The 24,551-nt window shown below is 41.8% G+C and overlaps 3 protein-coding genes across 4 annotated transcripts; 1 reads left to right on the top strand and 2 right to left on the bottom strand.

Annotated features, from left to right (window-relative positions):
• fam167ab (family with sequence similarity 167 member Ab) lies at window positions 1-5,916 on the bottom strand. The gene is made up of 3 exons (XM_062411515.1): window positions 5,810-5,916; window positions 2,350-2,879; window positions 1-716 (listed from the first exon to the last, which is right to left on the bottom strand). The coding sequence occupies exons 2-3, from the start codon at window positions 2,704-2,706 to the stop codon at window positions 453-455; spliced, it is 621 nt and encodes a 206-aa protein (XP_062267499.1). The 5' UTR covers window positions 2,707-2,879; window positions 5,810-5,916; the 3' UTR covers window positions 1-452.
• A 197-nt stretch (window positions 5,917-6,113) lies between these two features.
• lca5 (lebercilin LCA5) lies at window positions 6,114-12,669 on the bottom strand. 2 transcript variants are annotated; one of them, XM_062412010.1, is made up of 10 exons: window positions 12,553-12,669; window positions 11,773-11,865; window positions 10,184-10,578; window positions 9,743-9,984; window positions 9,322-9,627; window positions 8,977-9,114; window positions 8,774-8,870; window positions 8,524-8,660; window positions 8,253-8,424; window positions 6,114-8,167 (listed from the first exon to the last, which is right to left on the bottom strand). In XM_062412010.1, the coding sequence occupies exons 3-10, from the start codon at window positions 10,569-10,571 to the stop codon at window positions 7,245-7,247; spliced, it is 2,403 nt and encodes an 800-aa protein (XP_062267994.1). In that variant the 5' UTR covers window positions 10,572-10,578; window positions 11,773-11,865; window positions 12,553-12,669; the 3' UTR covers window positions 6,114-7,244. The 2 variants fall into 2 exon arrangements, with proteins under 2 accessions (XP_062267994.1, XP_062267993.1); XM_062412009.1 differs by having other exon boundaries at window positions 8,253-8,660.
• A 1,918-nt stretch (window positions 12,670-14,587) lies between these two features.
• Window positions 14,588-22,537, top strand: sh3bgrl2 (SH3 domain binding glutamate-rich protein like 2). The gene is made up of 4 exons (XM_062412110.1): window positions 14,588-14,826; window positions 18,021-18,206; window positions 18,672-18,752; window positions 19,849-22,537. The coding sequence occupies exons 1-4, from the start codon at window positions 14,782-14,784 to the stop codon at window positions 19,861-19,863; spliced, it is 327 nt and encodes a 108-aa protein (XP_062268094.1). The 5' UTR covers window positions 14,588-14,781; the 3' UTR covers window positions 19,864-22,537.
• Window positions 22,538-24,551: the final 2,014 nt, after the last annotated feature.

Here is a 24,551-nt window from a genome sequence, read left to right as displayed (position 1 = left end):
AAAAGTCTGTATGCAGGAGACATCAGTTGAATGTGCTTGATATTGCTTGATATTGATTTAAAGATAGAAACCACCGAAGCAAACAACAAGGAAAATGGAGAAAAATATATAAAGTAACAGATAAGAATAAAACTGATAATGCTTAAAATTGGACGGGACCAAGCTTGAGATTTAGTGTAAAAACTTTAAATTGTGTTTAAAGTCATGCTGGCCAGAAGGTTCTAAAACAGAGAGGTTGCTGTATATAGCTGCCGTTTAGCATAGAGCCATAAACCTATGTATGTTCTAACTTAAGTCAAACTCTTTTCCCTAAATCTCTTTGATTAAAAGGATCTGGCCTCATCCTCCCAAAAAAGCAATCACGCCCTCAATCCACTAAGAGATTCAATACATGTAACAGGGCGGACATGTTGGACTGATAGTGTTGTACAGGCTGTTCTGTTCAGGAGCCACTAGCAGAGCGAGAACCGGCGAGAGTTAATGTTCATCTTGGTGACGCCGATGAGCCTCAGCGGGGCCGAGAGGCCGAGGCCCGGGGTCAGCGGGCATTCGAACAGCAGGTCGGACAGCTCGTCCTGCTCCTCCATGCCGAAGGTGGCGTCGTTGAGCATCCTGCGGTGGAGGTGGCACGCCTGCTCGATCTTCAGCTTGTTGATGTCGCTGCGGAGCCGCATGAGCTGCCTGGCCAGCTGCTGGTCCTGCAAACGCATGTCAGTCTGCAGAAGAGAGAGGAGAGGGGAGGGGGGGGGGGGGCACAACGACTCAAAGATATAATCCAAATAATGAATTGATCTGTCAATGAATTAACCAGAATAATAGAATGAAAATATTAGTGCGACAGATGCTAAATAATCTTCACATGAAGTCTAATTTACTTACTGTTTCCACAGCTTTCAACTATGTATGTCATGTTGCTCAGTTGCCATGGAAATAGATTAGTTATCATCTTAATAATTTGGTGACCCTAACCCTTGATAGCAGGTGATAACAACTCTGTGGTTGAAATATCTTATAATAGTTTTGCAACCTGATGTTTTCAGAATTATAAACACTTCATTTGAACATTTGTTGTGATGTTTGATGATTGACAAATACTATTTATGGATTAATTTACAGACTTCTGAAGCTTGCATTTTTTGAATGAACAAGATATAATGCATTTGAGAACTTTTTGCATTCATTTCTGCAACTCAGAGTCCATTGTTTTTTTTGGGGGGGTTGTACTTAAATGTTCACACATAAAAGTCCAAATTCTCCTATTTTCAGTTGAATGATATATCCTTGGATCCTGTATTTTCAGAAGTGAATTAGTGAAGGAGCATTATTTGGCACTTCTATATATAGAAGTTTACATACACATATGCTTAACTGTTTTATTCATTGGTAATGTCCCCAAAACAGATTGAACACGATCTAAAACGTTTTCGATTCACTGGAGGTCCTTGGCCTCTGTCGTTATTGTCTGACAAAATCTAAAAAGACAACTCACAGTGGGGAATCCACAAACAACTTCCTCTCGGTTGAATCTCTTCCGGGCTCACTGTGCATGCGCTGACATTTTGGATGATCACAATCACCTCTCTTGTCCAGTGTCTTTGTGCAGAATGTTTGTGGCCACACACTGTGTGAATGCGAGTCGGCTTCCTCTGCCGGTGCCTCTTTGCGTGCTCGCTCCAAGCTTCTGAAGCGCGGGCGAACGTGTGGACTAATTGAGCAAAGTGAAATGATTAGACTCGCGGAAACTTGTGTAACAAACATCTGATGCTGCTGCCTGAGACCCAATCAATCTCTTTCACACATTTGAATGGGGCTCTTCTGGAGAGTAATTGGAAATTATGTGGATTGTTAAAGTCTAATTAGTTAAGTAGGAGGTCGTGAGCGCAGGTTTCTCTCCGCAAAGAGCAAACATATACGTTTGAATAATTGAATCTCAACAATACGTCGGCCAAGATGTCTCACAAAAGAGCATTTACGGAAAAAACTGGAATACCACAACATGGATCCAAACGAAACACAACGGAAACACAACCACAACGGAAGTGAGAGAGAATGGATGTTAACCATGATGAGTTACTTGCCACAGTATATGGTGCAATCTTCCTTTCAGGAGACTCCAATCACCGTAACACCTCAAATAGACAAGCATCTCATTTTAAGCAGCGATAAATAACTCTGCTCATTTCATGGACAACACTCGTTCCCACTCACTTCTGTTGTGGTTTTGTTTTCCATCAATGCTCTTGTGTGAAACGTCTTGACCATAATACAACAATACACTCCACAATATGCAAAGACATTTATTCATATATATCTGCACATGTGTGTTGTTTATGTATAGGAATGTCTCACCAGCTCTCTCCTGAGCCAACTGAGAGCCTCGTCAATATTCCCAAACCCTTTCAGAACACCGGAAGCCGGCTTGCACTGAATAACGTCGGGGTTCACCGCGCCCTCCATCGGCGCAGCTGGTTTCCCTTCAGGTTCCTTCAGAATCGGGTTCTGCCCGGCTCCCGACTCTTTGAATGTGTCCGCCTCCAGCCGGGCTTGCCACTCCAGGTAGGAAGGTCTCCTGGTCTCCAGTCTCAGCTTCTCCGTCAAGGCCTTCAGGGTCAGGAGATGGTCGTCGGCTGGCTGGTCCTCACCGGACCCACACTCCGAGACACCAACCCCCTCCACCGTGATCTGAAGTGGCGTGGGGATGTCCATCGTAAATGTGCAGATTAAGGTTTCTCAAAAATGTGTCAAATTAAGAAAATAAAAGTAGTTGGATTTGACATATGACTCTTTTTTTCTTTTTTTTCTTCTTGCATCTGCACTTTGTTTTTTCAAAAGATTTCCAGCGGATCCATTGGTGTTTCAGAGGAAGATAATATTGGGAGCTGCAGGGGAGAGAAGAAACAAATTGTGAAACATTTGCAGACGATACCACTGAGAACCATCTTCAAATGTCGAGCAGCAAACGTGACACGACGTCGGACAAAGCTGCACCTCGGTGTTGGCATGACAGGCTCAGTCACTGAATGACGATTGTGACATTTTGTGATTCGGATCAGGATTGAGCATCTGGCTCGGCACGTATCGAACATTAAAGGGAAGCACTCTGAGGACACACCTCTGTTTCCATAGCTACAACACAGCCACTGTCAATGAATCAGCAATTTCCAACATCCTGTCCTCAGGGATTATTGCCTGAGACAAACTGAAGTGACATACGACAGGCAGTGGATCGCGACGGCTGGTTGTTTTGTTCTCTAATAGACACCTTTGGGTTTAGAGCTGAGAAGTAGCACTGATTTCCCGAATTATTAAATAAGATATTTACTTTTACTCTTATGGAATGTAGACTGTGAAGATGGACGACATGCCTGCTTCCCAAAAAGTGCAGCCAAACTGTCTCTATCGCCACCTGAAAAACCCTGCTTCATCCATGTAAGTGCATGGGACATGGACCAGACTAAAAGGTCAGAGTACACGTCAAGTTTCAGCAAGATCAATATTGATTACACATGCAGATGTGCAGGTATAATGTTAACAGTATATTACATCTTTATTTAGCGTGTTAGCATTCTTATCGTATAAGTACTGAGGCAGTGGATGACCACATCTTTTCTACAATCCATCCTATAAGAAGAAATTTACTTTTGCGCAAAATTTCAAGAGAATACGTCCAATAGCTATAAAACGTTAAGCTAAAAGCCGTAAAGAAAAGGCTGGCTGCTATAGCACGGCTTAAAAGTTATGTGACATTACAGTTTTACAAGGACCTGCTCTAAATCTTTAATGCAGCCTCTTAAATGATCTAGCAAATACACACTTACAGGCCAACAGGGCAGCCCCTCTGCCAAGCGTCTCCTTACAAACCCTTACAGCACTCAATAAGTGGTTAGCGCTCACTTATTCCATAATGGGTACAGCAGAGCCGCAGTGAAGTCATTGCCCTTGTAGCTAATGATAGGCTTTGGCTGTTTTTGCAAGGTAAAAAAATAGGTCCTCATGTGCAGAGTAGCTGACTCATGAACGTGCAGGATTTCTCAGTCAGAGAAACCACATTGTAACAGAGAAGGGAAATCCATGCGCTATGCATTTTTAAAGAGCCTGTATATATCATGCATGAACAGCGAGGAAGCCGTTTGATCTAAAAAAAAGGAGCAGCAGAGCTCAGAGGATTAGAAAGGCGGAAAGTGTGTGTAAGCAAATATTACATCATGATTTATGGTCCCAGTTATGAAGAAATAAAGGGTTTAAGGTCTATTCAAACGTGTCTGGGTTCAAGGAGCCACTTTTGAATAGACCAGCAGGAAATCTTTATCAAGCAAAGCCAAAATGTACTTCCTGAATATCAAATTCAGCCCGGGACAAGCAGAAACACTGAAGTGGTGAAAAGAAAAATGTTTCCCAATAATCCAAAAATTCTAATAACTTGCATCCAAAGCTTAGAGCATCACCCACACAGAGTGGTTTCAAAGCTGCAGAGATTGAACATCCAGTTGCAGAGTTGCTGCGCCGATGACATTTATTTTTGCCGTGTTGGAAATAAAAGTCACCAAAAAACCTCATCTGGCCGAAAGGGCTCAGGAAGCCTGGCGCTCCGATCTGGAAAATGCAGGAATGTCTGCACAACAAACATGATCGCAGAGCAACGGATCGGCCTCTGGTGGGAATGTATCTCTCCAATCTATAACACAACCCTGCGTGTGAGTCACTCCCATTCAGAGGTGCTGAGTTTCTGACTGCCGGGGTCGATGCACAGTAACGTTTGAGAATATGAGCATCCTCCATAGAAATCAATGGCAGGACCACAGGTAACAGCTCAAAGAGATGAATGGCCTACATTAACACTAAAGCTTTTCAAACAGATACAAGCACCAAATTCCTGTGGCATATTGGATTCCTGCATTATGGCAACAGAAACTTAATGACACGGTGTATAGTTCACAGGGAGGGAGACACAAAACATGGATCTGGATCAACAGGTACTTTCTTCTGATTGTAGAAAAGAAGGGATGAATTTAGATTAAACAAACACAAAATCACACAGATCTATGATGCAGTATCTGGAAATGTCAGGTAACGGAATTCTTTCCGTCTTCGTTTCATTTTTTATTAGTGTAATTCAACCAGAAATCATATCTAACACAGGCACATTGTATGAAGCAAATCAAACTCAGTTAGTTCAGTTTTCATTCAAAATTGTCCCTGTTGTTTTTATTCACTGTTATTTTTTTCTCATTTGTCGTTCATTATTTATATAAATTTAAATATAACTTTAAAGATTCACATGGACTAGTTATACATTATTGTTATAACCTTATTCATATAGAACTTTTCACTTTACACTTTGTTACTTTTTTTGAAAAGTTCTATATTAATAGTTATTAGTTAGTTATTATTATAATTTATAACTAGTCCATATGAATATTTCAAGTTATATTTAAATCTATATAAATAATATGTAATATATACATAACCAGGCTTCTGTCATAACAACAGTACATTATCAATTTCATATTTTTTATGATAATAATTTGACCTCATTGTGACCATGTTTATTTATGAATGGGTAATTTCATGCAGCACAATAACGTTGGCGCACATTTGGTCCTCGTTAATTTCTTCACTTATCCTACTCTAATAATTTGTTTTTGATTTAACTACTCATTTAAATTAGGTGATGATACTTTGGGATATACTATAACACACAGGTTCACGTCCACTTCAGCCTCCTCTGGTTTCCCTGCTGCAAGGTGAGAAAGACAAACCAGCACCGCGTGAAATACACGGAACACAAACTGCGTTGAGGCTCACTCACCTTGTGAAGAGTGTCTCGGTGGAAACATGTGCTCAGCCTCCCTGGATGAGTGCAGATAGTCTCCAGCTCTGAGCCCGACTAACCAGGGCTGCGCTGCTCCACGGTCCACTTGTTTTTGAGCAGGAGGAGGAGGGAGGAGGGAGGAGGGGCGGGGATGGAGGTTGCGTCAGGTCGTGGTTGCTTGGAGACGTCCCGGGAATCTCTATCAGGACTCATGAATATCACTGCAAGTGCGCCACCACAGTCTGACGAGCAGCAGGCGTCAGTTTCCCATTTTGAAACCATCATTTATTTCCTTTCACACAACAATACAACAAGTACAACTTTGTGTTACTTGAAACATTTAATGTCACTTGACTGAAAGTAGAAAACATGAAAAATTCAGAATATGAAAAGTGACGGACAAAGTTTTAATTACATGTTTCCCTCATGAAAACGACCATATAACATAAAGCTCCTAGAAACTGAGAAAATACAAATTTTTACACGTTGACTTTTAATCTTATAAATACAACATTTTGTACTATATAAACAGATATATAAATAGAGCATGGTACCTTCTCTTGATTGTTTGTATTAGTGCTGATTATCGGCTCAGTGTAATACTACCCTGAAACACACCAGGAATTAAGAGTATTCACTCCTATAAATATGCCTAAAGAAAGCAATATCTTTTGAATGTGCTAGATTACACACAACCAATATGCAGATTATTCAACCATAATATATTTTCTGTTCGGTTTATGACATTTTCCCACAGAAAATGTATCTAAACAATTGTAATAACAAACATAAACTTGCAGGAACCTACCAAAACAACCTATTTTGTGTGACCGAAATAAGTCCACGTAGAGTATGATTGTCATATTGCTTGATGGTAAATTACTGAGTCTCAGAGAGGAACGAAAGTTAACAGATAAATCTTGTTGCACAAATGTACCCACAAAAATAAATAGATCTATAATTACATATGAGCACTACAAAATATGGCAAAGCGCTGAAATGTGAAAAGTATTGAGACATATTCACGGTCTGTTCTCCTCGTGTTGGGCCTTTCGGTTTATTGGACAAGATGCAGGGATGGTGTGTGTGTTTTTGTTGTGGCTCTGCGGTCGTTGTGTTGCCCAGATAAACTGACAGGAAATCTGACCTACAGCCAGTGAAACACATATTCAAAGAGTGCAACTACAATTAAAACAAATTTTCTGTACAACCACTTTAAATAACATATTTCCTACATGATAAATTGATAAAAGGCTGAAATATATTATCATTTGTATGGTAATATAGTACTTTGTACACTTTGCAGTTTTTCCCTTCTATGTTTGGTTGTTTTTCTTGATGATGGTCCTCATTTAATTTCACCCTGTGTCGTTTTCTACGTGTGTTTAACAGACGTGACGGCCGACTATGAGACCTCTGCGCTAAATTACTTTCATAAAGTCAGTTCTTCGATGTCGTCGTCGAATGAAGGGATGGCTCGGATGGCAGGTCGGCTATCAGCTACATGGAGGATGCTTAAAGACGATGCAGGAGGAGTGGAAGACCCTGAGTTGAAGCTGTGGAATCTTTCCTTTCTTGAATGTACCCCATTGGTAGTCGGAGGACTACTGATGACCCCCATTCTATTGGAGGAGCTCACACCGTCACCAGCGGGTGTGGCTATTGCTCCAAAGAGCTGCTGCATGAGACTAGACTTTCTATCCTTGCCCGTTCCTTTTTCTGTGTCCTTCTCTCTCTCTGTCTCCACCCCTCTGAGACTAAAAACACCTATTGCCTCTAAAGCAGAATCCCTTTCCTCTCTGGACGGAGGTGGAGGGAAACCAAAAGACCCGCGGGAAGTTGAGAGCCCGAAAGATGGCGCGTAGGCTCCGAACGCCAAGTCGTCACCGGAGATTTGAGGGCGTAGTGTTCTCCTCCCCACCCCGGTTGTCGCTGCTCCACCCTCTATACCTGCTATTCTCCTCCCCCCTACTCCACTTCCATCACCAGCACCCAAGCTGGCTGACTCCTCTGGTGCCGTGAGGCTGAAGATCGAGGAGTTATGGTTCCTCTGCTCTGGCGGGCGAGGAGAAAAATGGTCGCTGGAACTCTTGTTGGTCTCGGAAAAACTCGACTCAGCAAACATGGAGTCCTGGCCGCCCCCGTTTTGACGATCTATATCGCGCAGCCTGGCCAGCAGCTGCTCTTTTTTCAGACGTGCTTCCTCTGCTGCATGCTGATTGGTCAGAACGTCTTGGTTCCACTTTTCCACCTCCTCTTGGACATGCCCACGCGTCCTATTGATCTCGTTCTCCTTCTGGTTCAACAGTGCACTTGTCTTCTTTCTGTCTTCTTCCTCAGATTCTTTCTCACCGCCTGTGAACATAGTTGGTTATAAAGTTAAATTAAAGAGATGTTGAGACAATAAGTGCATGTTCTGTGCGGATACTCTCGTCTTTACCGTCTCTTAATCTCTTCGCCTTCTCTTCATGCGCATTCATCTCCTGCTTGAGTTGCTGCTTGTCTTGCTCTTTCTTCCCGTCTCTTTCCTTTTCCTCGTCACCCGTCTTCTGTCGTTCCCGGTTTTGATTCCTGTCTTCGGTCTTTGCCTGTCTGTCCACTCCACCAAGCTCCTGTTGACAGAAAGCGTCACAACAGGTGAATGACAGACTGTGTGCTGCATCAAAAGATGAAATGTGGATGGTGAGAGAGGTGAGGAGGAGACACTCTGCCTTGAGTGATAGGTATTCGTCAGGTCCCTGCTCACTGTAATCATTGGCATCGGTGATGGCAGGGGGGGGTGTGGGAAAACCCAGACTGGACACCATATCTTGAGTCTGCACTGCCTTGCTGCTGCTCCTGCCGGGGACTGGATGTGGAATAAAATCTGAGTATTTCTCCTGGTAAACATTGTTGTAAATAAGCACCAAACAACCAACCAGCAACAAAACAGGATAACAGGGATTATAATCTCGGTGTTACCTTTCCGCTTTGTGCAGCTGTCAGCATCTGTTCTACGTGAGGATTTCACCATGCGGTTGGCATAAATGTTTGTGGCGTCTAGTTCTCTCTCCTTCTCCTGATGAGAATATAAAAAAATATAAATGTCATACATGCTTTTTATGCACAATCATAAAACATTTTGTTTCAGTTATTATTTTCCGTGTATTTCTGTGTATATGCACCTTAAGTCTATTGGTCAGTCGTTCCAGCTCCTCCTGCAGGGTCCTGATCTCCTCCTGGGCACTGATGGTCTTCTTCCTCTCTGCAGCCAACTGCCTCTGGTAACTGCTGCTGCTCAGCTCCATGCTGCGCTCCAGCTCCTTCAGATACACACGGATTTTAAAATGCAAAAATGCAAGTCAAATCTCTAAACTGCATCTCAAGAAGACATGGGAGAGCTCGTACTCGGAAATGAGGACGAATGATGGTTTTGCAAATTCAATCACAGCTGCTTTATAAGAAGTTATAGCTTATAAATGTGTATTAATTGAATATCAATAAATAACTTAACTAAATAATGCATTTACCTTAATCTTGCGATCTGCCTCCTGGGCTCGTGTCTTCTCTTCCTCCAGCTTGCGGCTCAACTCGTCCCTGGCTCCTAACTCTCGCTGGTCGACCAGCTTCTTCAGCCGGACGATGGTCGTCTGACTTCTCTGCAGCTGCTCCTCGCTTTCTTTCAGCCTCCGCTCGGCCGCACGCTCGCGCTCTTGAGTGCGCCGGAGTCGTTCGCGCAGCACCTGGGTCTCGTTGGAGTGGCGCAACAACAATTGGGAAATCTCGCTTTCTGTGTCATCGTAGCGCTGCAGGGCTTTCTCTTGACGAAACTGAAGCTGCAGGACAAAATAAGAAGACATTCCATCTTAGGATGCAACAGGTGTTGAAGGAAAAAGGAAAACAAATACGATCTCTCACTCACCCCCACTCAAACTAGAGAATAAGGCCTACCTGTCTGAGGATTCTGTTTTCTTTCTGCAGCTCATCAGTGCGCTGCTGCAGCTCAGCAAGAGCGTTGCGCAATTCATTGATCTTTAGCAGGCGGGCTGAAAGCATCCGCTTGGTCACAAGATCCAGGTCCTTTGGGGTTGTGGACTCGTTGCTTTGTGATCGCACCCCCCTCCGATGCTGCTGTGTCAGGGGTTGGCGACCTAAACGCTGTGGACGGGATAAACCCTTGCGCCCAACACCACCTATGAGACAGAAACACATGATGGAGAAAATGGATAAAAGTAAAGCATTCGAAACTGCTAATAAACACCTCGTCCTCATTCATACAGAAGCCACAGTGTTAAATCTGTTGTACACTGTCATCCACTCGACAGCAGAGCAGTCAGGATTAAGTTTCATTGATTGACCATCCATACTTGATCACTTGCTCACTTTACCAACCTGTTTTGTAGAGGGGGCTGACAGAAATCCTCTTATCCCGCACCCCTTTTACAGGAGTAGGGGATGGCGTCCGGGATCGGGAATGTGGTGAGAGCGAACGCTCTGAGGGAGACTCATTCTCATAGTCCTCTGAGTAAAAGGAGGCACTACTTCTCCGACCCTCACCACCTGATACCTGGTCCCGATCAGGATCTGAACGCCAGGTTCTAGTTTTGGATCTACTCTCAGCACAGGAATCTTTTTCATCCTTATACTGGATATTATCCCGGGAATTGCTTTTGTGTTTTTGGATGGAGGATCCTCGGGAATCTTTACTTCTACTCCGGAGGGACTGGCGACTTCCATCCTTGTTGTCCTCATATCGGTCAGTGGCATTTACAGACTCCATGTTGACACTTTAAGAGAAAATGCAGAGTTTAGTCTAAACACAAAAAGCGTCAAAGAAACAAATCAGACTTTAAGTCATATAAGGATTTTCTGGGGTTACAAGTTAAAATTAACAAAGGAATACTTATTACAAGGGTTACACCATACATAATTTAACAGACTTAAATTAAAAATGAAACCTCATTATTTTCATGCATAACTAAGCTGAAATCCTCAAAATACTTCCTGAAGTGTTATAAGAAGTTAGGCCAGTTAGTTTTCGCTCAGGTTGTCTTTATTGTGTGTTTTGGTCACTAAGCGACAATACAAATGAGCTGGAATTTTCCATGAGGCTGAATGATGTATTATATCACTATTCCACACGACCGTTGCTACGAAAGCAATACCAGCCTGCCCCTGTCTGCCTGGTGACTTATTAAACAGCCAGATTAGCATTACTGACTGCAGTAAGATGAGGTACAAAACTAAAATTTTTCACTAAAAACATATCTTTTTTTACTGTTAGATATCAAATTACTTAATTTATTTTAAAGAATGAATATGTTATTCAAACCTTATACTGTGGAGAGAGTATGCTCCTTGGTGTTTGTTTGATTTAACAGGATGTAAAGGTCATCCATTTATCTGGCCTCTTCATCAACTCTGACAATAATAGAATCACTTGATGGGCAAGTGATTGCTATGGCAACATCCACACCACACATCCTCAGCATCACCATAAAAGGACAAGAACATCATTATAAGTCAAGTAGGGAAGAAAGGTTGCACACCTGAAAACAAGCTTATTTCTTAAACACAATGTTAAATTGAGTTGTATACCCTTTTCAAATAAGATTATCTTTACGGGAGGACTTAAGATCCTGACAGGAAAATTGTTTATTTGATAAATATTAATATATAAATTATCTGTGGTTTGAATTGAATTGAATGAATATTGCAGCATCCTTATAAGCCAGGTAGATAGGTCGTACACCTGAAAACAACCTTCCTGTTTCTTAATTTAATACTTTGTTGTATATCATTTTGAAGTTAGAGTTTATTTTACATGTATGATTAAAGATCAGGAAAATGTTTCAAGACTTTGATTTTATATGCCACTACTGATGTTTAAAATCGAGTGTGATCAATGGTTATAGACATTTTATTCTCATTAGGAACTCACGCAAAAGCCTTAGAAAAGGATGATAGATGTTAAAACTCACCATGTACATCACACCCCAGTCGACTCTGTCTTCTAAACCATATTTGATCGTCTCCAGGCTGCTGTTCTGTTCTCTGGGCTCCTCACAGTCTCTCTGCAGTGAAAATAAATGCACAAACAGCTGCTGGTCACTAGAGGCTTACTACAGCGGAAGTGGCAGCTCTACTTGACCAGCTCTCTCTGACACGGACAGATTGGATTAAAGAAGGCCGTGTGCTACTGACAGGTGCTCTGCCATTGTTGTCAGACTGCCTGTCAAATAAGAGCATCAACACAACAGCACCTGACGGCATCATCCGGCCCGTTGCTCATTAAACAACACGATTAGACATAGGCAAAACAATCCAGAACAAACGTCAAACAATGGGAGAGGATTGCCGGAGCATTTCAGTGTTAGCAAACATCATCATTTAAGTATTTCCACCAAGCTAACGGTGCTAGGTGAGCTACCTAATGCTGCTAGCATGGCAACAACAGAGCTAGCATCAACAGGTGGGTTGGGGTGAGCTCTATGGTCCAGGATCTGCTGCCTCCGACACGTACACGTGAACGCGACATGTTCAAAATACAGTCTATGGTTCAAACGTACATTTCAAGCTTTTTTAAGGTTCCCGGTCAACTTTAGCCTCCACTGGCTAATGTTAGCCACATAGCTTGGACTGTTAGCACGCTAACTAGCATGAACTTTAGCGAGCTCTGCAGTGGTTACATAAGACGCAGGTACGTCCCCTTCTCGTTTGGAAGAGAACGGTCATGTCGGTTATTTTGAAAACGCACCAACCTGTAAAGTATCCCCAGTGAGACAGGAGGACGTCTGTGGGTCAGAAACCGGTTTGTCTGTTCCCACTCCCCGTCTGTAGGTTTGCTTCAGTCGAGCGACAGACGCCGTACCATGGCAACCGCAGAGCTGCAGTTACACTATAACACCAGAGGGGCGCTCTAATCTTGCCCGCATGCACAGCTTCTATATATGGAACTAATACATTTTAATAATACAGTAATATGCAAACTATCAGTTTTTATGTAGTATATATAGTTTTCTTATTATTGACATAGTATACAACATAACACTTCCATATATAGACCTAATACATTCCAATGACATCATAGATACTATCAAGTTCCTATGTATTATATATTTTGTTATTATTAGTTACAGGTATATGCAATACTACACTTCCACATATAGACCTGATACACTCTAGTAATATTATAGATAGTATAAAGTTATCATGTAGAACATACAACATATATTATCTGGTAGTAATGCAGTCTTTTCATGAATATCTGTGGGAGGGTTCATTTATTTAAGTCTCTCTTCTGTGCATTTCTCGGACAAATGGGTAGACGCCCACATCCCGCGTTTAAAAAAAACAAGTGTAGCACTTTGAATATATTAGTTATGTTGCTATGGTTCTGATGATAAGCATATTATAATCTCCAAGATGTTATTCAGGTCCAAATCATAGACTGTATATAAAGAGTTCCAAGTGAAAGTGTTGGAGACACAAAACAGTAGATAGGCCAATACTGCCCTCTAGAGGACAGAGAAGAAGGTGATTCATTTGATGAGCCACAACAGTAATATTTTTGATTCTTGATTCTCTGCATGTAAGGCCACCTGAAGTCGTCGTTGTTGAGGAGTGTCAATCTGTCTTTCCAATCAAATAGTTCAGTGCACTGTACTGTTAACATTCCTCTTCTTGGGAAACCTGCTTGTGTTTGACAAATATTCAAAGATTTCCCTTAAAGTTTTGCTATGTTTCCATCGAGGAAAATAAGTCTGCCTTAATAGCAGCTATGATATTAATAATTACGTACAGTACATATACTAATAACAATAATAACATATTAAAATATGCTATTGTTTCCCAAACAAACACATACCTGCCATTATCTTATTGGCAGCAATAGGCGAAAATTGAAAATCCAAAAAATGCTCTCTCCCAATGCTGCACAAAATGAATAAAAGATTGTGTTGGCACGGGAAATGATGATTGACATCATATAGTAGCTAAAATGTGATTACAATATCACTCTCTTTCACTAAATCTGGGCTTTTTATGGTTTTGGCTTTCAGACAATATGTTTCTTAGGATTACTTTTTTAAGGCTATATTTGATTATAACTGAAATGTTTTACAGGCCTTAGTTTGTGGGACCTATTGACGATATAGACCAAATTTGAACACAATCTGTACAATAACCTCCATCAATGCAGCACATCATCTAAATTAGGATAAATATTTTAATCCACATTTTAATCTCCTCCTGGCTCCAAATCTGTACCAAAATGTGCAGAACAATCAACACTCACTGGATCACATAGCCAGATTTTTAACTATATGATTGCAATAGTTTATTTACAAGGAGAAAATGCTCATAAACAATATTTGTAGATCTCGCACAAGACCACAAACAAATGCTTCAATTCTCAGTTCCTGAGATACGCTGCAAATAAAAATCTAATTCCACTGGACTAATTCAACATGACATGATCTGAGTAGAAACCATAAAAACCACATTTCCCCCCTCACCTGAAAGTTTACCTATATCAAGTTAATATTTTGGGAGGTAATAATATGGAGTCTTCACTTCTTTGTTTTCACAATAAAAGCACGACGATATCATTTATGTAAAAAAAACAAAAGACAAAACAAAATTTGACTCGAGCTATTTGTTCATTTTCTGCGTGGATAAGCTCCCAACTGTGAATAATGAAGTTTAAACCACGTTGTTTGTTATTGTGAAAAGTAGTGAGCGGAAGTCCAGTGTTGTGTGCGTGTGTGTGTGGGTGCACAGTGAGCGTCAGTCTGGAGCTGCAGCAGCTGAGCGCCTTGTCTCCTACGCGATCATGGTTCAGTTTGCCTGTTGCAGACGCGTGTTTCCTCTCATCTGATGCACAGGCTCTTCGCTCAAAGTCTCCGGCTTCAATCCAGGGAACAGAGGGAGGTCGCGGCCGCCTGCCGTCAGATCGCTGAGGAACTGCATGACATATATTTGGGATTAAGATGGTCATCAAGGTTTACATTGCGTCCTCGAGTGGCTCCGTGGCGGTGAGTGCTCGTTGCGATCCCTTCAGATATGTGTGCTCCTTCAGCCTGTTGCATTTCAATGACAGGGTTGTGTTGAATATTCCATCTGGGGTGGCAGCCACCTCACCTGCACTACCTTTAAAAATACATCAGCAAATAGCAAATCCTCGTAAAACCTTCTTTCGCCAATATATGGAGAGCAAAGTACAGTGTTTGGTGTGAGAAGACTCATGTACACTCCCCTAGGATGGAGACTAATGTATGTACATATCATCTTTGACCTCATAAATCACAATAAAAGCAAACTTAGTCAAATTAGACCAAGTTTAAACAAAAATCACAACTGTATTTAGAGCAGATTTTTGCCATATCGAACATGTATTGGAGAAAGAAATCCCAAGTGTTATTGTATTTAGTGTTTTACACTGGGACTGTCATCAGGAGCAGAAAGAGGACTAAATCCAAGGCTTTAGTCTTGAGGGATGTTCCAGTCAACTTGTTCAACCTCTGAGTAATGCAGCAAGTTTCAATCTCGACCCATAAGACTGATTTGTGTCAGTGGCCCTGAATGGAGGGCGACACACTTCTTTGAAATTATCGAAAGACTATTCGATCAATTTAAAAGTTGCCACCACGAGATCTACGTGAAGAAGCTCAGGAGAAAGTGTGTTGCCGTTTGCATGAATCAGATATGGGATTATCTGATGTCGGCTTCTCATACGTGTGGGTCTGGTGCGTTTCATGTATTTATATCATGAGTTAAATATGTTTGACGTTTTGGAAAAAAGACATTTAACATGATCATTTTACCATCAAAGACTCTGCACTTTATATCACTATTCTCTGACATTTCACAGAATTAAAGAGCAATGGCGTCATTAAAAAAAAACACAATCCTTCATCTCCATAGTTGCAGTGAAGAGCAACATCCACATTCCACAGAGAGAGAGAGTCCAGCTGATAGTGAGTTTGAGCAGAAAATGATCAAACAACACTCACGCTCGGATGCTCAGGCTCTTAGGTAATGGGACAAATGAGTAATATATTTATTTTATCATTTCGTTGGAAGAGGGCTGCGCAATCTTTGAGCGTTTGGGGAAGAGTTATTTTTAAACCTATGACACATACATTTAAAACATAGCCACACACCATCTCTGTATGACACACACACACACTCACACACACTCACACACACACACACACACACACACACACACACACACACACACACACACATTCATACACGCTTGAAGAGGTTTACCATTTGGGTCAGTTATGTGAGTGTTGAGCTCATGTGAATGTAATTCACTGTGAATTGAGTTACAATAGATTGAATCAAGAAGAGTGGTGAGGCCGGGTCCTTCCGCTGATTCAATCTGATGTGTGTGTGTGCGTGGAGAATATAGAAAAAAAACACTTTCACAGTGTGGGACGTAGAGATGGAGGACGATAAGCCTGAATAAAGTGAGAATGAATCTGGAAAAACAAAATGCGAGATGTGTGAGCGGAAAAAAAAGCAGACTCGAGGGAGAAGCATCAACAATGGAAAGACAATGGCGTCCCCATAAAATGAGCAGTACACATATTTACAACAAGCGGATTAGTGGGGCGGAAATGATCAACACAGAATGAATGGAAGTGCAAATTAGGTTACCCCCCCCCCCCCAGTCATCACTAGATGTGTGTCGGGTTCAGCCTCATCAGGTTTTACATTTTGTAATTCCTGTTGTCCTAATTTCAAATGTCAGGTTGTAATCATCATGATTAAGTATATAGTCACAGCCATGTTTTTTTTTTTACACAAATGGTGAAATTACAGCATTATTGTTGTCTGCTGTAGTCCACGACGAGTGTAATTGATCCGTTTGGGTTTATTTGATATTGATTATCGCAAGTCCTCCCTTGCTGTCTGTCTCTTTCTGCCTGTGACTAGAGGATTACGTGCTCCCTCAACCTTAAACTAATCCCTGCATATCAGAAAGGGCCCTCAAATAATCTACTCCCATATATTGACATTTTTGTGTTTGTATGTCTTTAATCCAAGGTGCACGCACACACTCTTGCGGACACAACAATCTGTACCATTCCCTCAATATACACAAACAAACACACACACACACTCACTGGGGCAACTTTTTCATTATTTAGAGGCATAGGGCCTTCCAGGTCACAGGAAGACGCAGGTGATCACCAGCAATGTGCATTACACTATAGACTCACACTGTAAACTAATGGATCCTTATAAAGTTTTACCTTCTGACAGACATCTTTCTCTTCAAAGACACTCAGAATTCTTGCAGTAATTGATTAACTTTACTTGTGAGTCACAAAAAGAAGCAGTTTGAAGACCACGCACACAGAGAATCACAGTTTGAGAAACTCGTCTCGGTGTGTGTGTGTGTGTGTGTGTGGGAGGACACCCCCCTGTCCTTAACTGTCTATCCAGAACAATCCCTTATTGTCTTAAAGGTAAAACAATGGCTCCACTGGGGGCGATCATGATCCGTAAACTAAAGGGCCCACTGCCGACGCATCTATCTAAATCCTCAGCAAATAGGAAATACGTAAGTCTGTATTTTTCATCTCATGCATCAAAGAAGACATTCAGAATTAAACAGTTGTCACGATGCTGGATAATACACAACAAAATAAAAGCCCTTGTTTATATCAATTCATGCTGTAACAGGGATGGATCCAAGCTTTCTTAAGTACACTTGTATACAATATTTCTAAATATATTCAGTGATGTGCGACGGATGTTGGACATGGAACTTGAACTGTGGAGTTAGCGTGGGAGATTCTCTGCCTTTCTAAAATTATCCTTGGATTGTTTTTCCACAGAATTCGTAAACACTATCACACAAACACACACGCACTCACACACACACACACACACACACGCACACACACACACGCACACACGCACGCACGCACACACACACACACACACAAACACACAGATCCATGTTATCCCAGAGTACATCAGGACAGCCCCACAGCTTGGAGCTGTTACATCCATCTCATAGACTACAACTGGTAAAGTTGACTGTTGAATGTGGGCTTCCTCCTTTTGTCTGTTTGCTTCTGCCGGCTTTGTCATTTCGTTAAATTCTTTCAAATTTACATCTTTATCCTCCCCTCCCTCGTTTTCTTCACCATCCCTCCCCTGCGGTCATCCGTCTTCTCCTTTCATTCCCTTTCTTCGACCGCCCCAGTTGAAAAAGCATCAGCAGTCCATCGTTGGTTTCCTGGAGGGCAATCGCATCAACTTCCAGGAAATAGACATCACCATGCTGGAGGAGCAAAGGCTGTGGATGTACCGCAACATACCCCAGGACAAGCAGCCAGAGAAAGGCAACCCGCTGCCTCCGCAGATCTTCAGTGATGACTGCTACTGTGGGGTACGGTGGGCCATTCGATGATGTTTAGAATAGAGAGTGTTGAGATTTGCATTTCCATTCTCATAGCATGTGCTTTACGTAGATGATGGTTCAATGTAGAAAAAGAATGCCAGAAAATGGTTTACGTTGAAAGAGGTTAGCACAAGGCTAAGCTATCTATGTGCTGGTGAATGAGTTCGATCAGTCGGAGGTTGCCAGGTCCTGTCCTCTACTGGGATTGCACGATCCTCTGTAATCCCGTCGTAATCCAGTTTCATGGACGAGGCAGATTATCTGCTCGGCCTGCCGTCGTTCTCACTGGCCAAGGTAATCCACCATTACTCTGCAATGTCATGGTCAGTGAATTATATGCAAAGCAGCAGTGGGAGCATATGGAGAATTTAGCAGAGTTGTTTACGTCCACTTTTCAAACTGGCAGAGATTAGGTTACACTCAACGTCCTTTTCTTTCTTCCCCCTCCCTCAGGATTACGAAGACTTCTTCCAAGCGAAGGAGAACAACACTGTGTTTTCATTCCTTGGCCTCAGTTCCAAACCCTCAGTGAAAGTGAGTGAACGTGCACACTCAAAAACACACGCACACACACACTGTCACTGTGCTGTGAGTCATACATCCCCCCCAACTTCCTCAATAAACACTGCCCCCATCTTTCCACTATGCTGGGTCAGCAGCTCCAGATTCTGCACAATTCCTCTGAAGCAGGCGGTTGATTGATGTGAATAACGGTGTTTCATGCACATCAGCTTGTTGTGGTGAGAAATGGAGAAGTCAGTATATCTTCATTCAGCGGCCTTGTCTCCTCACGTCAGTCTGTTTAACAAACAGCATGATGTATCTGCTGAGATGAAAATCCTCTTAATCATTCTTCCTGTGCAATCTCAGAAGATCCAGGGAAAACAGGGCCTCGTCTACCATTCTTTGGAAATTCTTTTGAACTGAGTTTTTCCCCTCCATAAAAACAAAAATATTGTTCCAGATGAGAACTCAAAAATGACTTCAAACGCTTGAACAAGCATCCCAGGCCAGTAGGTGGCGGTAAAGTCTACATCCACGACCTCAAGTACATGAGCATGCTCAGTGAGCAGTGAAAAAAAACATTATATAGCCTCCATTGTTATTGTTGTACTACACATACGGAGGAATACACAGAAACTGGAGTTTTTGAAAATCTGCACTTTAGAATTTCAGTTTTAGTGACTTAAAACGTTGTTTGCGTGCGGACGAGACTGAATGCCGAAAGCAAAATATCAATATCAGTGTGGACAGGCACAAAGGTATCTATAGCTGAAACTATAGTGTTGCTTTTTGACAAAATAAAGGGGGCTTTTTGATGAACCAATTGTCAAACAGCGAAGGAGCCTGCAGGAGCGTTAATTCGATTTTCCAACAGTCACATCCTTTCTCTCCCTATTTCTTCTCGAGGTTCATTAGATAACTCAGTTACAGAAGATAAGATTATGTGTTAACCAGCAGCACATAGTCTGGAAATGTTCCTAAGTGTGATGCTCAGCAGGGATGCTCTGATCTTCCTGTATCATATATTACATTTGGTCTTTGATGATGCACAGTTTGATTCCATGAAATGCAGATACAGTTATTCGATTTGAGATGTTTTGCTATTTCCCCCTGTCACTGTTTCCAGGATTCAGAGTCATAGATCCAACTGCTGGTGGTGTCACGTCCAGGTGACCTTCAAAGACGAGGACACAAACCGCACCGCTCCCTGTGTTGCATCGCGTCCTTGGCCGTGATCCTCCTGATACGACGCCACCATTTTGCCAAACCTCACCAACCCCTGGGATCTTTTCCTCCCTGTATGACCCCTCCTAAACAACATTCCGTCATCAGTGAAGTCCCAGAGACGTGTCTGACTCCCAAGATGCCACTAAAACGTTACCACAGAAGAAGAGTAACCTTAGGATTCGAGGCGTTTGTGTGTCCTGCATGTGTTTAACGTACTGTCATAGTAAAATACAGTAACATGAATTCGGTGCAAACAAGACGACAACGCAGCAGTACTTCAATAATGAGGTGCAGCAGAGCAGCAGAGGCCACCTGAACACACTCTTGTGTTGTGGGTGCATGCCTTAATGTGTGTGTGTGTGTGTATTGTGTGTGTGTGTGTGTGTGTGTGTGTGTTTCTGTCTCCATCAGCAGCTGTTAATGAAGGCTGTGTTAGGTGAGGGGAGCTGAGATGTAGCACTTCATGCAACCTAAAACAACCCGAGGCCGAGCAGGTGTGTGTGTGTGCGGGTGCGTGTCTGTCTTTTGTGTGTGTGTGTGTGTGTGTGTGTGTGTGCGTGTCAGGATGCCTTCCCAGAGGTGACAGTGACACTGCAGCTTAACACAAAGCAGATGAAACCTTTCTCTAATTCTGATTATACATCATGCCGTTGCCAGCGTCCATGGCCGTGTAGTTACTGTCATCAAATAAACACACAACTTGTTTTTTTGTCACTCCACTGTCGGTGTGATTAAAGTACGCTTGCGCAGATGTCTTACACATACAAACGCACGTATGCAAAAGCCACAACACAACTGCAAAAGCCGCACAACAATATCTGTATTTTGTTTTTTCTACCCAACACACACATGACTTACACGGGGTTAAACAGCACGTTCGTGGGGATTAATAATAGCTGCAGATGAGCACATATTTGGGGTCTATTACCGAGCAAGCTAGGCAACAGAATGGTTATTGTGGGATTGATTTAAAATCAAAGACAGTGCCCAGGTTTCTGATAATGAATGAACATGTCACTTAGAGCAACAGTGCAGCTCCCTAATCCATATCAGGCTTTGAAAAACGCAGACAGGGATTTGTTGATAACATGAAAAACATGACATCACCAGCTTCAGGCTCCCATCAAAACAACTATAGACTAAGTGTAATTAGGGTTGCAAATTCTGGGAATATTCAAAGTGGGACGCTTTCCACGGGAATATACGGGAATATACAGGAATTAACGGGAATTAACGGAAAAAATGGAAATGTGGGTAATTTATACTCACTGTATTTACCTTGTCATATACAGACATAAATATAGACATTTTGTTTTGTCATAGGCTGATATGAGCCCTGAGGAAACTTTGGGCACTTGACTATATGTTTCTGGATCTTTGTTTCATTCTCAACATAGGTCTTTGAACAGTATTTGCAAATGCACACAGCCTTTCCTTCTACATTGGTTGGGTTGAAATGTCTCCACACATAAAGATAGTGCACGTGGAAGTTTTCTGTAGAATAAGATGAGAAAAAAAGCTTGTAAAAAAACACTAATGCAATTCCAGAGATATAAATAGTTGGCCGAACAGTTGGAGTCGTCTTTAAAAATATTTACAATTGATGGATAAATGAATAGAAATAGGCTAGATGAACAGATGAACAATCCTCAATCAGCATGTTAATATATTTTCCCCAGTTATATCATCGAAACTTACCTGACTATTCCTGCACACTCCAGCAGGCCTCATTAGCCCTGTGTAGTGAACAGGATGCTGGCAATTATCTGTGCATGTGATGGAAGAATGCACAGTGCAGGGTTGAAATTCAACGTGCAGCATGTGCTGCATTCCATACATCTTTAAAATAGAGTTTTGAATGATGTTTTTATCACGCACAATTAATTTGCGAATATATAATTTTTTTCAAAATTCCCCAAATTCCCAAGCTCAATATTCCCATGGAACATTTCCGGATAGTTTCCGGAAATTTGCCGGAAAATGTCCGCCCCTATGCAACCCTAAGTGTAATAGATTTCTCCAAGTGTAGCGATGTTAATATGCGATGGAAGATCTTAGAGATTGTTGTTGCTATGAAGACCATTGATAGGCAAAGCTCCCAGCCTCTGATCTCCTCTTCTGCGCTCCCACCTCTCTCTGAGTAAACTAGTGCTCTACCTCCAACCCTGTCGTCTGTACCCTGTGTCCTTCTTTGATGTCACCACGTTGCGTTGTCTCTTCATGGCTCTCTCTCTCCTATGAAATCGTCATGTTCAGTTGGTTTCGGGTGCAAACAAGCCGAAAAAACACTCCCACAAACCGTTTCTCCTGAATGTTGTGCCATCTGAAAAAGGAGGATATGCCCTTTTTGATTAACTTTGAGTACCCAGGACATCGCATTGTTGCCGTAGGTCGTGACAGCATTCCTATTTTTTACTTTTGCCAGATCATGACTTGAATTTCTTGCAGTTTTGTGAGACGAACATTTGTCACACCTCTGTCTGCGACTGTGGCATTTCTTTCGGGTTTCATGAGAGCATCACACTCACTGACATCTCACCGTGTGGGTTATTTTGCACAACAAAGCCAATTAAAATACTTTTGAGTATTATCAGCCTCAGTATTTTTGTATGTGCGTCTAATTGTTTACACAATGTTATTTCTTTGCATATTTGACTAGTCGTCTAAACTACTTACATCCTGTCGATCTGAGAGGCGGAGATCAAGTGATGCGAACACAAGCCGGGAGCAACACAATAAGTCTAGCTGTGGTGACGCTAGCAGCGGTAACACAACAGTGGCCCTGAAGTGCTACTCGCTACAACAAACGGGAGAATTACCACAGCAATTCAAAACATACAACAGCAGCAAAACACCAATTACAGTGGATTTATTCAGCGAAGACTATTTTCTTTAATCCCATGAGTTGAACTTTTTTCGGCACAAAACACCAAGAGCGATAGTTTCTAAAGGTGTGTTGGGTTCCGGACAACATTTTGGCTGATCTATATTGACAACTATCTACATATAAATGTGGTTATATTGGCTGTTAGCCAGTGCCCTTTTGGCAATGTTTACCACTTCTATTGCTCTCGACACGGACCGTTTACCTGCAGGCAACCAAAGCCTGCTTCAACGTGATTGGTCAAAGTAGAAACAGAAACCAAAAACCCTCTGCACTCTTAATCTTGTCCCTCGTTTACAGATTCTGCAAATTCACATGACGAATCTGTTTAAAGAGAATACAAGACTGAAGATGAGTTTGCATAGTCATGGCTGATAATCGGATAAATGTCGATTCATAGGTAGCGCACATGTTTACACGTAAAAGCAGCATTTCCTTCCTGTTAAAATGACGGACAGTAAATTTGTCTAATCGGTGACAACCCCTGGTAACGGACAGCAGGTACTGTCCTTTTCTCTCAAAAGTCAATGTCGCTGTGTTTTGTGATTTCTTTCGCTTTGTGATTTGCTATGGTGTTTTCCCATTTGCTGTTGGGATTTGCGCTTCAGGGCTGGTTGACAATAAAAAAAAATAGGAAAAAAGGAAGGACTACAAAACTACTACCGAGAGGAAAGTTTCACCTGTTTACACTTGCAATTAAACACGTGAGACGGTTTCTCTTGTTTGCGACATGATCGTCCTGCGGCCCTTGCCCTGTGGTGTAATGTCATTTCCCATCAGACAATCGTGCATATCTTTGTGTCTGTAATGATTTACCCAGACATCAATATGTGTTTAACCCACTGTCCTCTCCAAACCTCAGTGCTCTCTTCTACTATGGCTCTTCTCAATGTTAGAGCCTCTGTTGTTTTTAAGAGGCGGGTGGGTCGAGTAAGGTTTGAAAAGTAGTTTTCTGTCTGACTGAACTGTAAAGCTGGAAAAACTGGATAAGTAAGTTTCAATTAGCATCACAAGTGTAACTTAAAGTGTTGATAGACTGGTCAACAATGGTTTTAGTTTATGGTTCGAGTCAGCAGGTACGCATGTGGGTAACGTTTATACTATGGACATTGTTTATCTGATTATTTAATAAAAGACAACCTCGTTAAATTTTTTAATGGGAGTCACGCATCCTCTTAAAGGTTCAGTGTGTAGGACTTAGTGCTCTCTAGTGGTGAAGTTGCATATTGCAGCTAACTGAGTACATATAGACTGTATACAGTACAGAAAGTGAAGCCAGTGCAGAAGTGTCTGAAAACTGTATTTGAGTCCAAAGAGACGATAAACCATGGTTCGGATTGGGGCATGAATACTGTGTGACTTTTAGGCTCCTCCCCTTCCTCCTCCATATATGGTTACTTTTGTTTCAGAACAGCCTAAATGGTAGTTGCAAAAATACAAAACTTGAGTTCACCAAACAATGGGCGGACGTCACAGTGGGTTGCCGCTTGGTAAAAACACAAAAGTCCTTCCTACATGAACGTAGATATTAAAGGCTTGTTTGGTAAGGTGATTATACACAAATGGAAACATCGCTATAACATATCATATTAAATTCAGTTTTTGCTGATAGAACACCCTAAATCCTAAAAACTAGTCAGAAAAAAAATACATTTATATGTGGTTGATTAAAATATATCATCATCATAACGAAAAATATATACCAGGCCTAATTGTCA

This window comes from Platichthys flesus, chromosome 18 (assembly GCF_949316205.1).
Source record: "Platichthys flesus chromosome 18, fPlaFle2.1, whole genome shotgun sequence".
In the NCBI taxonomy this organism is placed as follows: domain Eukaryota; kingdom Metazoa; phylum Chordata; class Actinopteri; order Pleuronectiformes; family Pleuronectidae; genus Platichthys; species Platichthys flesus.
The sequence above is the reverse complement of the archived record's forward strand: the minus strand, read 5'-3'. Positions and strand labels throughout refer to the sequence as shown.

Excerpts from the sequence above, each read along its gene's own strand:
- fam167ab (XM_062411515.1), bottom strand. The coding sequence starts at position 2,706 with ATGGACATCCCCACGCCACTTCAGATCACGGTGGAGGGGGTTGGTGTC. Across the intron at positions 717-2,349 it reads GTTGGCTCAGGAGAGAGCTG|ACTGACATGCGTTTGCAGGA; the intron begins GTGAGACATTCC and ends TCTCTTCTGCAG.
- lca5 (XM_062412009.1), bottom strand. The coding sequence starts at position 10,571 with ATGGAGTCTGTAAATGCCACTGACCGATATGAGGACAACAAGGATGGA. Across the intron at positions 9,985-10,183 it reads CAGCCCCCTCTACAAAACAG|GTGGTGTTGGGCGCAAGGGT; the intron begins GTTGGTAAAGTG and ends TCTGTCTCATAG. Across the intron at positions 8,871-8,976 it reads GACTGACCAATAGACTTAAG|GAGAAGGAGAGAGAACTAGA; the intron begins GTGCATATACAC and ends TATTCTCATCAG.
- sh3bgrl2 (XM_062412110.1), top strand. The coding sequence starts at position 14,782 with ATGGTCATCAAGGTTTACATTGCGTCCTCGAGTGGCTCCGTGGCG. Across the intron at positions 14,827-18,020 it reads CCTCGAGTGGCTCCGTGGCG|TTGAAAAAGCATCAGCAGTC; the intron begins GTGAGTGCTCGT and ends CGACCGCCCCAG. Across the intron at positions 18,207-18,671 it reads GTGATGACTGCTACTGTGGG|GATTACGAAGACTTCTTCCA; the intron begins GTACGGTGGGCC and ends CCCCTCCCTCAG.